Genomic DNA, 13,414 nt, shown 5'->3' with positions numbered 1-13,414 from the left:
ATCTCCCCTACCCCTGTATTCCCTCACTTGTACTGAGAGCTATCCCCCCTACCCCTGTATTCCCTCACTTGTACTGAGAGCTATCTCCCCTACCCCTGTATTCCCTCACTTGTACTGAGAGCTATCCCCCCTACCCCTGTATTCCCTCACTTGTACTGAGAGCTATCTCCCCTACCCCTGTATTCCCTCACTTGTACTGAGAGCTATCTCCCCTACCCCTGTATTCCCTCACTTGTACTGAGAGCTATCTCCCCTACCCCTGTATTCCCTCACTTGTACTAAGAGCTATCCCCCTACCCCTGTATTCCCTCACTTGTACTGAGAGCTATCTCCCTACCCCTGTATTCCCTCACTTGTACTGAGAGCTATCTCCCCTACCCCTGTATTCCCTCACTTGTACTGAGAGCTATCTCCCATAGCCCTGTATTCCCTCACTTGTACTGAGAGCTATCTCCCCTACCCCTGTATTCCCTCACTTGTACTGAGAGCTATCTCCCATACCCCTGTATTCCCTCACTTGTACTGAGAGCTATCTCCCATAGCCCTGTATTCCCTCACTTGTACTGAGAGCTATCTCCCATAGCCCTGTATTCCCTCACTTGTACTGAGAGCTATCTCCCATAGCCCTGTATTCCCTCACTTGTACTGAGAGCTATCTCCCATAGCCCTGTATTCCCTCACTTGTACTGAGAGCTATCTCCCATAGCCCTGTATTCCCTCACTTGTACTGAGAGCTATCTCCCATAGCCCTGTATTCCCTCACTTGTACTGAGAGCTATCTCCCCTACCCCTGTATTCCCTCACTTGTACTGAGAGCTATCTCCCCTAGCCCTGTATTCCCTCACTTGTACTGAGAGCTATCTCCCCTACCCCTGTATTCCCTCACTTGTACTGAGAGCTATCTCCCATACCCCTGTATTCCCTCACTTGTACTGAGAGCTATCTCCCATAGCCCTGTATTCCCTCACTTGTACTGAGAGCTATCTCCCATAGCCCTGTATTCCCTCACTTGTACTGAGAGCTATCTCCCATAGCCCTGTATTCCCTCACTTGCTAAAAAGCCATCCAACCCCTTCTTGAAGCTATCTAATGTATCAGCTAGTACAACTAGTTCAGGGCTTAGTTACCCTTCTCTCTGGACCCTCTCTAATTCAATAATGTCCTGTTTGAGCACTGGAGACCAAAACTGAACAGCATATTCTAGATAGGGCCTTACCAGCGCTCTGTAAAGGGGAGGAATAACCCCTAATGTGAATCTGTGCCCCTTTTAATACAGCTCAATACCCTGTTTGCCCTTGCAGCTGCTGCCTGGTATTGCTTGCTACAGCCAAGTTTATTATCTACAAGGACTCCAAGGTCCTTCTCCATTATGGATTTGCCTAGTGCAGTCCCATTAAGGGTATACACGGGGCTTGCATATTTTTACCTCCTGGGTGCATGACTATACACTTATTCACATTAAATCTCATCTGCCACTTAGCCGCACAGATTGCCAGTTTGTCGAGATCCTGCTGCACAGATGCCACATCCTGGACAGAATTGACTGGTCTGCAGAGTTTTGTGTCATCTGCAAACACTGATACATTGCTTATAATACCCATCCCTAAGTCATTAATGAAAAAGTTAAACAAAAGTGGACCCAGTACAGAATGGAATGACATTCGCCTTCCTCCAATCCATAGGTACCATACCAGATGAAAGAGAGTCTGAGAATATCAGAAACAAGGGCCACTGTAATTCTGCCCCTAGCTCTCTCAGTACCCGAGGGTGTATTCCATCTGGCCCAGGTGCCTTGTTCACACTTAACTTGTGTAACCCTTTATGCCCCATATCCTGTGTCACATATCCTGTGGAGCTGAGGCAACAGTGCAGCTATTGGGTGGGTCCTGGCACTCTGGCTCCTCTACTGTATACACAGAAGAAAAGAACTGGTTTAGCACATGTCCTGGCAGTACTATTGATCCAGTCAGTGTCAGGATAATTAAAATCCCCCATTATTATCACTTGCCCCAAACAAGCAGCCTTTTTTATTTGCAACAAGTGCTGAGGCTCCTCCTCTTCACTTACATTAGGGGGTCTATAGCATACCCCTCACCAGACACCTTTACATATGCAGCATATAGATCAACCCAGCCGGGCCTTGATTGGAGTGGGATCAAAATCCTCAATATATTATAGAATGGAGAAAGAGGCAATAATAGTGTAAATAGTTTAATGAAAAGATAAAATCCTGCTCAATGCAGGCTACTTACAGTATGTACAACAGTAAAAGCGATTAAAAGGTAGAAGCCCAACGCGTTTCGCGTGCTCTCTGCACGCTTCCTCAGGAGCCAGTAGAATAAATGATCCCCTAAATTATAAATAGCTCATTTATACCCGTTTTTGATGTGTTAAACATTTGCAGCTGCGCGAACCCGGAAGTGACGTCAGCCGTTACTATAGTGACGTGCCTCACTACAGCGTGAACCTGAAAACTGTTTACACTATTATTGCCTCTTTCTCCATTCTATAATATATTGAGGATTTTGATCCCACTCCAATCAAGGCCCGGCTGGGTTGATCTATATGCTGCATATGTAAAGGTGTCTGGTGAGCATATACAGTGGTGTGAAAAACTATTTGCCCCCTTCCTGATTTCTTATTCTTTTGCATGTTTGTCATGCTTAAATGTTTCTGCTCATCAAAAACCGTTAACTATTAGTCAAAGATAACATAATTGAACACAAAATGCAGTTTTTAAATGAAGGTTCACGTTATTAAGGGAGAAAAAAAACTCCAAATCTACATGGCCATGTGTGAAAAAGTGATTGCCCCCCTTGTTAAAAAATAACTTAACTGTGGTTTATCAATTTCAATTTTCAATTTCAATATCAATTTCTGTAGTCACCCCCAGGCCTGATTACTGCCACACCTGTTTCAATCAAGAAATCACTTAAATAGGAGCTACCTGACACAGAGAAGTAGACCAAAAGCACCTCAAAAGCTAGACATCATGCCAAGATCCAAAGAAATTCAGGAACAAATGAGAACAAAAGTAATTGTGATCTATAAGTCTGGTAAAGGTTATAAAACCATTTCTAAAGCTTTGGGACTCCAGCGAACCACAGTGAGAGCCATTATCCACAAATGGCAAAAACATGGAACAGTGGTGAACCTTCCCAGGAGTGGCCGGCCGACCAAAATGACCCCAAGAGCGCAGAGACAACTCATCCGAGAGGCCACAAAAGACCCCAGGACAACATCTAAAGAACTGCAGGCCTCACTTGCCTCAATTAAGGTCAGTGTTCACGACTCCACCATAAGAAAGAGACTGGGCAAAAACGGCCTGCATGGCAGATTTCCAAGGCGCAAGCCACTTTTAAGCAAAAAGAACATTATGGCTCGTCTCAATTTTGCTAAAAAACATCTCAATGATTGCCAAGACTTTTGGGAAAATACCTTGTGGACCGACGAGACAAAAGTTGAACTTTTTGGAAGGTGCGTGTCCCGTTACATCTGGCGTAAAAGTAACACAGCATTTCAGAAAAAGAACATCATACCAACAGTAAAATATGGTGGTGGTAGTGTGATGGTCTGGGGTTGTTTTGCTGCTTCAGGACCTGGAAGGCTTGCTGTGATAGATGGAACCATGAATGCTACGGTCTACCAAAAAATCCTGAAGGAGAATGTCCGGCCATCTGTTCGTCAAATCAAGCTGAAGCGATCTTGGGTGCTGCAGCAGGACAATGACCCAAAACACACCAGCAAATCCACCTCTGAATGGCTGAAGAAAAACAAAATGAAGACTTTGGAGTGGCCTAGTCAAAGTCCTGACCTGAATCCTATTGAGATGTTGTGGCATGACCTTAAAAAGGCGGTTCATACTAGAAAACCCTCAAATAAAGCTGAATTACAACAATTCTGCAAAGATGAGTGGGCCAAAATTCCTCCAGAGCGCTGTAAAAGACTCGTTGCAAGTTATCGCAAACGCTTGATTGCAGTTATTGCTGCTAAGGGTGGCCCAACCAGTTATTAGGTTCAGGGGGCAAATACTTTTTCACACAGGGCCATGTAGGTTTGGATTTTTTTTCTCCCTAAATAATAAAAACCCTCATTTAAAAACTGCATTTTGTGTTTACTTGTGTTATCCTTGACTAATAGTTAAATGTGTTTGATGATCAGAAACATTTTGTGTGACAAACATGCAAAAGAATAAGAAATCAGGAAGGGGGCAAATAGTTTTTCCCACCACTGTATACTAGACACTTTGATCGGGTGTTTCACATTGTCATAAGCAATTTGCAAAAGCACTTTTGGGATTTGGTGCACATATTATTCATTCGATCTGCACTATATTTTGTTTTTGTTTTTTATTTTCATGCGCTTCTACCGATATTTCTACATGCACATTTGAGGCTCATCTAGAGAGGAGCTGTTTTCAAGAGGAAGCTGCACTTGATTATTTTTGGAGAGTTTTTTTCACTGAGAATCATCACCAAGAAGCGCTGAGTTATTTGGGTGTTTCACCCTAATGAATTATAGCATACCCCTACCATTAATTTCATCTTCCTCGTTTACCACCAGCACTTCCTCCTTAATATTTGCTTTTAATTCCTGCTTAACGAACAGACACATCCCTATTATGGTGCTTATAGTTAAGTATATTGACTGCTCAGTATTGTAGATTCTAGGGTTCCAGGTTCTTGATTTAATTTATGTCTATAATCATACTCAGAGGTTTAACAGAGATCATGATTGTCTCAGGCATGAATTATACTGCCCATTTTTAATTAATATTGGCTTTGTGTTGTGTAATAGAAGGAAAAGAGACTTGTCTGGACATTCCCTTGTATCCTATCAGTCTAAAGCTATGCATTAACTGAGCAGAAGGAATGCAGCCAAAGGGAAGCTGTTGCCAAAATTGAATTTGAATGTAATCATATTTTAATGATATGTTGCAACGTTTCCTTTCTTTGTTCATGAATTTGTTTGAATTTGTTCTATTCCCAAGGCCAAGTATGTCTTGCATTAGATGCTGGTTGTATTCTGTATAACTACGTCTGGCCATTTATGTGTATTGCGCTTTGTCTTTCCCAAGCTCCTCTTCACTAAATGCCCTGTGTCCTTTTACAGAAGTCCAATAAAGGCTCAAGTCGTACGATTGAGAGATTAAAGAAGAAAATGTTTGAATACGAGTCCTGGCTACTCCTCTATTCCCCCACCATTCCCTTCCGAATACATAACAAAAATGGCAAGGTAAGGGTATGAAGTGGGATCTAGCAATGTCAGCTCTCCCGATAAGCTGTAGTGGGAAGCCAGTATGGTTTTATTAATTACCAGCAGAAATGTTTGGTTTGTGCACTCAGGAGATTGGGAATAGTCTCTATTTGCATACTTTGAACATTTAGACAGGCAGAGGAAACTGCCAGGAGGGGAATTCTGTAATGTCTGATGTTAAAAGTGAGTCAGTCTGTCAGGAGACCGTGTGTGGGAGCTCTTTGCTTCTCTAAAGTCTCACCAGTTTTACTTTCAACCCACTCTTTGTGCTTTGCAAGTCTGGATCACAAGGTCAAAAGCCTTCAAAGCTTTCAAAGTCTTTAAGATGGGCATGAAGACAGCTCTCTGGTTTTGTGAAGAGTCCCCGACAGTAACACGGTACCTTCAAGGACTCCAAGAGGATAAAGCACATCCTTTTGCCAAATTGCAGCTTCAGCAGTTTCTGGGAGCAGTTAAACTGGATGCCAAACACCTTACTGTGCTAGAGTTTAAAGGAAAACTATACCCCCCAAACAATGTAGCTCTGTATAAAAATATATTGCATAAACAAGCTCATATGTAAAACCCTGCTTCATCTAAATAAACCATTGTCACAAAAATATAATTTTTTATAGTATGTGCTATTGGTTAATCCTAAATAGTAAATTACCTTTTTAAGAATTAAGGGCCATAAAGACCATAGAGTGTCTGCAAGCAATAGGGACTGATGTGAATGATGTATAAAGTCTGCACAGTGCTGCAGATTATGCTGGCACGTTATCAATAAAGAATAATAATCCGAATCCTTCCTTCACTGCTTTCATTTTAGTCATTAGTGTTGGTTATTATATAAGGCTTAGGGAGCTTTAATATACAATAGGTCAGTGATAAGGAACCTTAAAGGGGTTGTTCACCTTTGAGTTAACTTTTAGTATGATGTAGAGAGTAATATTCCAAGACAATTGCAATTGGTCTTCATTTTTTATTACTTGTAGATTTTTTTTTTATTATTTCAGTGTTTGTTCAGCATCTCTCCAGTTTGGAGTTTCAGCAGCTATCTTGTTGCTAGGGTTTAAATGACCTTAAAATCCAAATAAAACTATTGGGTGATGGACATACCAAATAAATCAGATGTCCCAAAGACAGGGTGTCCAATTACTACTATTACCGCTTTGTTTTTATGGGGTATGTATATTTTATAAGAATTCTTATGTTTTGGTAGTGGGGAAATAAAGCATTTTGCTTTTACTAACTTGTTGCCTCAGTGAGCAAAGCTGGGGTTAAGTCCCATTTAAATTGAGGTTAAATTACCTTAGCAACCAGGGAGTGGTTTGAATGAGAGACAGGAATATGAATAGAAGAGGGCCTGGATAGAAAAATAAGTAACAATAATAATAAAACTGTAGCCTCACAGAGCAGTAGTTTTCTGGCTGCCGGGGTCAGTGACCCCCATTTGAAAGCTACAAGGAGTTAGAAGAATAAGGCAAATAATTAAAAAAAACCATAATAAATAATGAAGACCAATTGAAAAGTCACTCAGAATTGGCCATTCTAAAACATACTAAAAGTTAACTTAAAGGTGAACTACCTATTTAATTTGTTGCAGACTACATCTTCCTACAACCATTTGTGAGTTGGTCATCTGGAAGGATGATGGGAAATGTATGTATGTATATCTTTATTTATAAAGCGCTACTTATGTACGCAGTGCTGTACAGTAGAGTACATTAATGCAAACGGGGTTAATAAGATAATAATAGATAAATACAAAGTATAACAATAAATACAAGATAAATACAGCTGCAATAAGTTAACAGTCGAGGACACAAGAGGAAGGAGGTCCCTGCCCCGTAGAGCTTACAATCTAGATGGGAGGGGTAACTAACAGACACAAATAGGCAAATATAAGTGCTGTAGGTTACAGTGGGTGACACTACAATATAAGTGCTATTTCCCAGATCAGGTGCTGGGTGAGTGCTCCAAAAGGTAGTCTTTAACCTTAGTTTTAAAAAGACTGGGGGAGGATTCTCTCCGGAGGAAATCAGGGAGGGCATTCCAAATGTAAGGGGCAGCAAGGCAGAAAGGTTTAAGGCGGGAAACAGCAGTAGTAGTGGGGGGCGCAACCAAACGATTGCTCTGTGAGGAACGAAGGAGTCGACCAGGAACGTACGGAGACACAAGGGAAGAGATCTAGTGAGGAGCAGAGGAATGGAGGGCTTTGAAGGTTAGAAGAAGTTTGTAGAATATTCTTTGTTTAATAGGAAGCCACGATAAGGACTTTAGCAGGGGAGGGACCTGAACTCTCCTGGATGAGAGGAGGAGAATTCTGGCAGCAGTATTTAATATAGACTGTAGGGGGGAAAGATGGGAGTTAGGGAGGCCGGTTAATAGCAGGTTGCAGTAGTCCAGTCGTGACAGGATGAGAGCATGCATGAGCAGCTTAACTGTTGCAGTAGAAAGAAATGAGGATTTTAGCTGTAATCAGTCTGACCAGGGATAATAATAATTTGAATATCAATTTTTAATTCATTTTTGTCATGGTTCATTTACTGGTATGTACATATTGTACAGCGCTGCGGAATATGTTGGCGCTTTATAAATAAATGTTAATGTAATGTAATGTAAAATATGGCTTATCAATTCATAAAGTAGTTGTCAAATCAATTTTATGGGATCTACCTATTATTTTCAGAGCTATTTCTTTCTGTTATCCTCTGATTATGAGAGATCAGAATGGAGGGAGGCCATCCAGAAGTTACAGAAGAAAGGTGAGTGCTATTAACTCTGACTGTGTTTTGGTTTACTGGGGCATTCTCACTACATGTAAAGAACTGGTTGATGGGAAACTTTTGGGGTTAAGTAATATAAGATACTAAATTTGGCCAAGAGCAATAACCCATAGCAACCAATCAGTAGGCAGCATTTACTGGTCACTTGTTTAAAAGCAAACTTCCTATTGGTTGCTCTGGGTTACTGCTCCTAAATACAATGAATGCCTTTTATTATATATGGGGGTTAGTTTCTATGCTTGCTAGAAGTAATAATTTCCTTTTCTTATTTATAGACCTACAGGCCCTTGCACTCAGCCCTTTTGAGCTCCAAGTGCTCACTGCATCCTGCTTTAAACTCCGGACTGTTCACAATGTTCCCATTATCAGCCATAAGGACGGTAAGGAAATGCCTGACGTAAGCTGGCAAGTGGCTCATTTGACCACATGATGGCAATAGAAGTCCTTTTCTGACTATATCCTACTTTATACTTGCATTCTGTTTCTGTTAGCAAGAGGACAATCTATTAGTAGTTCCCAGAAAGATCTTTCAGTTGGGCATTCTCTGTAATGCTCCCCTGCAAACTTGATTTATCATGTCATATCTGATTCATTCCAAAGACTGATGCTTAGTCACATCTGCACTATCCTCATCATTTTCAGCAAATGAAAATCCTGAAGAGCCCAAATCTACATTTAAGATCATGCTTGACCTTTGTTTTGGCTTTGTAACAGCCCTCATTGCAGTGGGCACCATCTGCACATGTACACAGCTAATGACATTTTTTTGTCCACTCAGCTTTTGCTAGTTCTCTCTAGTGTCCTCTGGGACAAGGGCATGCCATACACCAGCATGCAAGTCTCTTCTCATCATAAGCTACGTTTATAATCATCCCATTGCTCTGGGCTACTGCCCAAGTACAGATTTGCGTTAGCACAGGAGGTTATTATGCTGCTGCCTTAAATGTGAAAATATAGTTGCAGTGTGTATTAGGGTAAAATTGCCTCATTGCACACCAAAACTCTGTGAAAAAGTGGTCTTCTGAAAAAATAAAGGAGGTCTGTAGATCCTGGACCAAAGTGCAAGACTAAGGGGCACATTCAGAGAACACTCATGTCTGAGTCTGACTGCACTCGCAACTACTGCTCCCTCATGTTTAATGCAGGAAGCACTGTATTCATGGGGGCAGCCTCAGGTCTGCAGTAATTCATTTAGCATGGAGGGCAGGGTGCATAGTGCAAAAGGGAAAACAAAGCAGGATGTATTGCACTACATAGTTGATAAGGTTTATTAGGCAGAGGCCTAAGAACAGTGATTTCTGATGCTGGCTCTGGGCTAATACTTGACCATTATACAATGACGTTGCTTCTATCTATCTGTCTGTCTATGAAAGCCCAAACCATTACATTTTATAGCTCCACACACAATAGCTCCTGTGCTTATGAACTAATTCCTTAGCCATATTCATGCTGTAAAGTGTTAGCTTAGAAGCTAGCCAGGCTCCCTTTCTATTAGTCTCTGATCAAACTTCTATTCCAAAGAAGCAGAAAGTAAAACCAAGTCTAAGATTTATAAAAAAGAAATGATGAATAGGATGAAACATCCATTAAATATGATTCCAGTGCTTCAGCAATGGAAATAATCTCCTTCATTATAAATCTAGTAGCAAGCCTTCAGTGCTCACATTTTGCTGGAACGACATGGAGAGCTCTCTTTGATTTGCGGTGTGTGGACCCAGAAGTCAGATGGACTTGTGGCCGGCTTCCCACGATGCTAAGAACAGGCATGCAATTATTTAGAGCCAGTGAGCAGTGACATCCCAGGTGTATAGCTACCTGCCAACAGTGAGGACATTTAAGGGCATGTGGTGCTTTTTCTGTTTTTATAGTTAAATATAATTGTTCGGGTTATTGCATTCTGCCTATTACTTGTTCCATATTAGATATAAAAATCTGTACCAGTTACAGGGTAAAAATAGTATCTTTATCATGATCACATAAGTAGGTGAGGTTTTTGGGCCCCTTTGCCACTTCTTGAAACCTTTGCATTGTTGCATGACCCTAATTAAGGCAATTATTTTACTTGCAACTGGAGTGCTTTTGTATACCTTATCTGGTCTATATTTACAAGGGTTCAGCTATGTTGCACTCCACCATTGCATTAAGGTGACTTATTGGTTTGTTGAACTACTCTCTCGTGTGCTGCAAACACAGTATTCCCAATTTTCTGTAAGAGAAAGCAATCTAAAGCTACTTCTGCTATTTCGCCACCACTGTCAGTGAGAAGAGATATATATATATATATATATATATGTGTGTATATATATATATATATATATATATATGTGTATATATGTGCAGTGTATACCTATGTACTTTCCCTTCTTCTTATATATAATTGTCATGCAGCATTACTCGGTGCTGTACATGTTTCCCCTATCACATTAACACACACTACTGTAATACTGTAATAGGATCCAATTAACCTGCCTGTAAGTTTTTTGGAGTATGGAAAGAAACCGGTGTAAGTACAGGGAGAATACTAACTCCTTGCAGATAGTGCCTTGGCTGGAATTGAACCTAGTTTGACGGCACAGGAGTTTTCAGCCTGTATGGAGCAGAAAGCAGTGTTTCTCACTGAGAAGCATACCTTTCACTATTATATTGTTCTAATGTATATCTTAATATTACAGAGGCATTATCTTGGTTTGCACAGCACATGGCAATTTAATGTATTCCCTCCCCTGCTGCCTCCAAAGAGAGCGAAAGGATTACCAAGGGAATGTGCTCATATGTGGATGAGGCACGCTGGCTGCCTTCCAGCCCTATGGAAAGGAAGTAATTAAAACACAATGTAAACAAGATGGTTTGAAATAGTTCCTTCAATGTGCTATAGTATTTAGTGTGATGGATGAGCAAGCCTGTCATTCATTCACCATCATATTCATTTGCACTTACAAAACTGTTTGTAAATAGATATATCCATACAGCACAGAAAATCATTGCCCAAATCATTTCTCCCCATATACAGTATCTATTGGGGAGGAAGGATTCGGAGGGGTGATAGTGCCTCGGGGCTGGTGTTGAGTAGCACTGGCCACTGCCACCCCACATGTATGCTGTTCAATTGCTCTAAACAGGTATCAGCCATGCACAGGTATCGAGCTTGATATGTGTGTCAACTTTTCTGACAGCAAGGAAGGCCTGGATAAATGAAATATAATAAATAAGTATCCTTGAACTAAGCTGCATGAATCCATATTCATGAGAAAACAATCCTATTAACGTTATTTATTGTTTAAAAGTAGCTTTAATGCTATGGTGATGCAAATTACAGAGAAACCCCTTACCAGGAAAACCCCAGGTACTAGGCATTCCGTATAACAGATCCCATACCTTTTATGAGTAATTTCTGTTTAGTAAAGGTTACATTTTTGTTTTTGAGTTTTATCTGCTCCCTCATAGCATGTTGTACAAATGTGCACTCATTCGCATTCCATTGTTTCCAGGGGGTTTCAGATCATGTTTTAATAAACATTAATAACCTGAGCCAAAATGCCAAAGGCATGTTTAAATCTGGTGAATACTTTTGTAAAGTTCAGGCCATGGGTGCATTAGGTTTAAATAAATAAATGTTTCATTTCTTGGGGTTACTAACCCTTTTCCCGACATCCTGAAATCCTGATCCAGTATATAGGTACAAAGAATATTTCTCTTTTAGCCATCCGCACTCTAGATCAAATAGTAATCACATTGCGCTCATTACTTGCGTTTTCTCTTTTTGGGGGATTGCGCCAGAACAATAAGGGGCAGATTTATCAAACTATGAAATTAGAGCTCGCCACAGAAAAAACTCATCCACGTTCTATTCATACCTATGGGATTTGTAGAAGTGCATTTATCAATGGGTGAAATTTAGAGTTTAAACACTGATGAATACACTTCTAACAATCCCATAGGAATGAAAAGAAAGTGGGTGAGTTTTTCAATGCTAAACACAAATCACATTTTGATAAATCTGCCCCTAAGTGTCTGAACTCTTCTGTAAATTGCTGCTCAGTCAGCTGCGTTCCCTGTGCCCCCTTGGCTGTGACTAGTGGCTATTGATTGCATGGGGTTTGCACCCAAACACCCAATCAGTGGCGCCCCTACAGAGAGAGTAACACTGGCAATAGGCAATAGGCACAGGGTATTTTAAATGAAACAAGCACAAAAAACTCATTCTGGTGAGAAGATAAATGCTGAAGAAGAGTTGTTATTGAAAAGTTTAGGACTTTCCTTTGTGCTGTCTAAATGAGATGATGAATTTGTATATTTGTTTCTGGCAGAAATAAATGCAGGGGGAGCTTACAATAAATTGCAAATTTCTAGGATAGCTAATGACTTAAAGTTAAGAATTCAGTCCAGTGTTGTAAATCAGCCTGGAGCCCCTTCTCTCCCCCCTGCCATAGTGCCACGAGCAGGCTGAGGAATGTAAGGTTATTCCCTGGGATCTCCCCCAGGTAGGGAGGAAATGCAGATGGAAGCTGAACTGAGCCCACTCTCCCTTTGCTTCAGATAATATAAGTGAGTTTAGCTTGTTATGGTGACTTGGTACAGCGGTATTCCCACAATTCTGCTTGTTTCACTAGGTATCTGCACCACTGTGCTTTTATTGCTTTATAGTAGTTTAGTGAAGATCCTTTAAGATGTTATTAAACACATTGAATTGTAGTTAAAACATAAGTGAAAGGCCACAAGCTGTTTTGTTACTGATAGTGAAGTGTAGAGTAAAATCTGTAGTGTAGCACAAATACATGCTCCGCCTGCAAGAGTTTATATTCTTTCTTTATTAATAAGGAAAACTTGTTAATAAAGTATCATTGGTATCATTAAATGTCCTAATGGTAAGCTGTGAGAGTGCAAATACTATATATAAATGCTGTATGCTGGATTTATGTTTCTATAGGAGCTATATAATTAGACAATGACCCTAAGGGCCAGCATTGCCGCTACCAAATAGCAAACAAAACAGCAGAACCTTTCCATAAAAGGACAACAGTGTAACTTTTTTTTATTTTTCTTGTTCTGTCCTAGATGATGAATCTCCAGGCTTATATGGTTTCCTGCATGTAATCGTTAAATCTGCCAAAGGATTCAGTCACTCCTCTAGTAAGTTGATATTTCATTTTTAATTGTTAAAGTTTGTTTCATTTTATTTTACACCTCTAAATATAGGATGTCTTTAACCGTTACCTGCTGCACTGCTGGTGTGGCTCAGGGGTACAAAAGTTTGGGGATCCCTGCACTAAACAATGGCATCTTTAAAAGGGCTCCTATTGTGCTTATAATCCCAGTACTATAAGGTGTATGGCCTGGCCTGATAGTCAAGGGGACTTGGCAAGAACAACTTCAAGGTGTTTTGGCTGAAA

At 40.6% G+C, this 13,414-nt stretch overlaps 1 protein-coding gene across 6 annotated transcripts in view; it reads left to right on the top strand.

Moving 5' to 3' along the window:
- Positions 1-13,414, top strand: part of abr (ABR, RhoGEF and GTPase activating protein) — a 215,730-nt gene that overhangs the window by 157,751 nt on the left and 44,565 nt on the right. For all 6 annotated transcript variants that reach the window (XM_012957245.3, XM_012957246.3, XM_012957248.3 and 3 more), the window contains 4 exons: positions 5,113-5,235; positions 7,928-8,003; positions 8,300-8,404; positions 13,080-13,154. In XM_012957245.3, coding sequence (XP_012812699.1) covers positions 5,113-5,235; positions 7,928-8,003; positions 8,300-8,404; positions 13,080-13,154 — 379 coding nt within the window. The remainder of the gene's footprint in view (positions 1-5,112; positions 5,236-7,927; positions 8,004-8,299; positions 8,405-13,079; positions 13,155-13,414) is intronic.

Source organism: Xenopus tropicalis, chromosome 2 (genome assembly GCF_000004195.4).
Source record: "Xenopus tropicalis strain Nigerian chromosome 2, UCB_Xtro_10.0, whole genome shotgun sequence".
Taxonomy (NCBI): Eukaryota; Metazoa; Chordata; class Amphibia; order Anura; family Pipidae; genus Xenopus; species Xenopus tropicalis.
The sequence above is the reverse complement of the archived record's forward strand: the minus strand, read 5'-3'. Positions and strand labels throughout refer to the sequence as shown.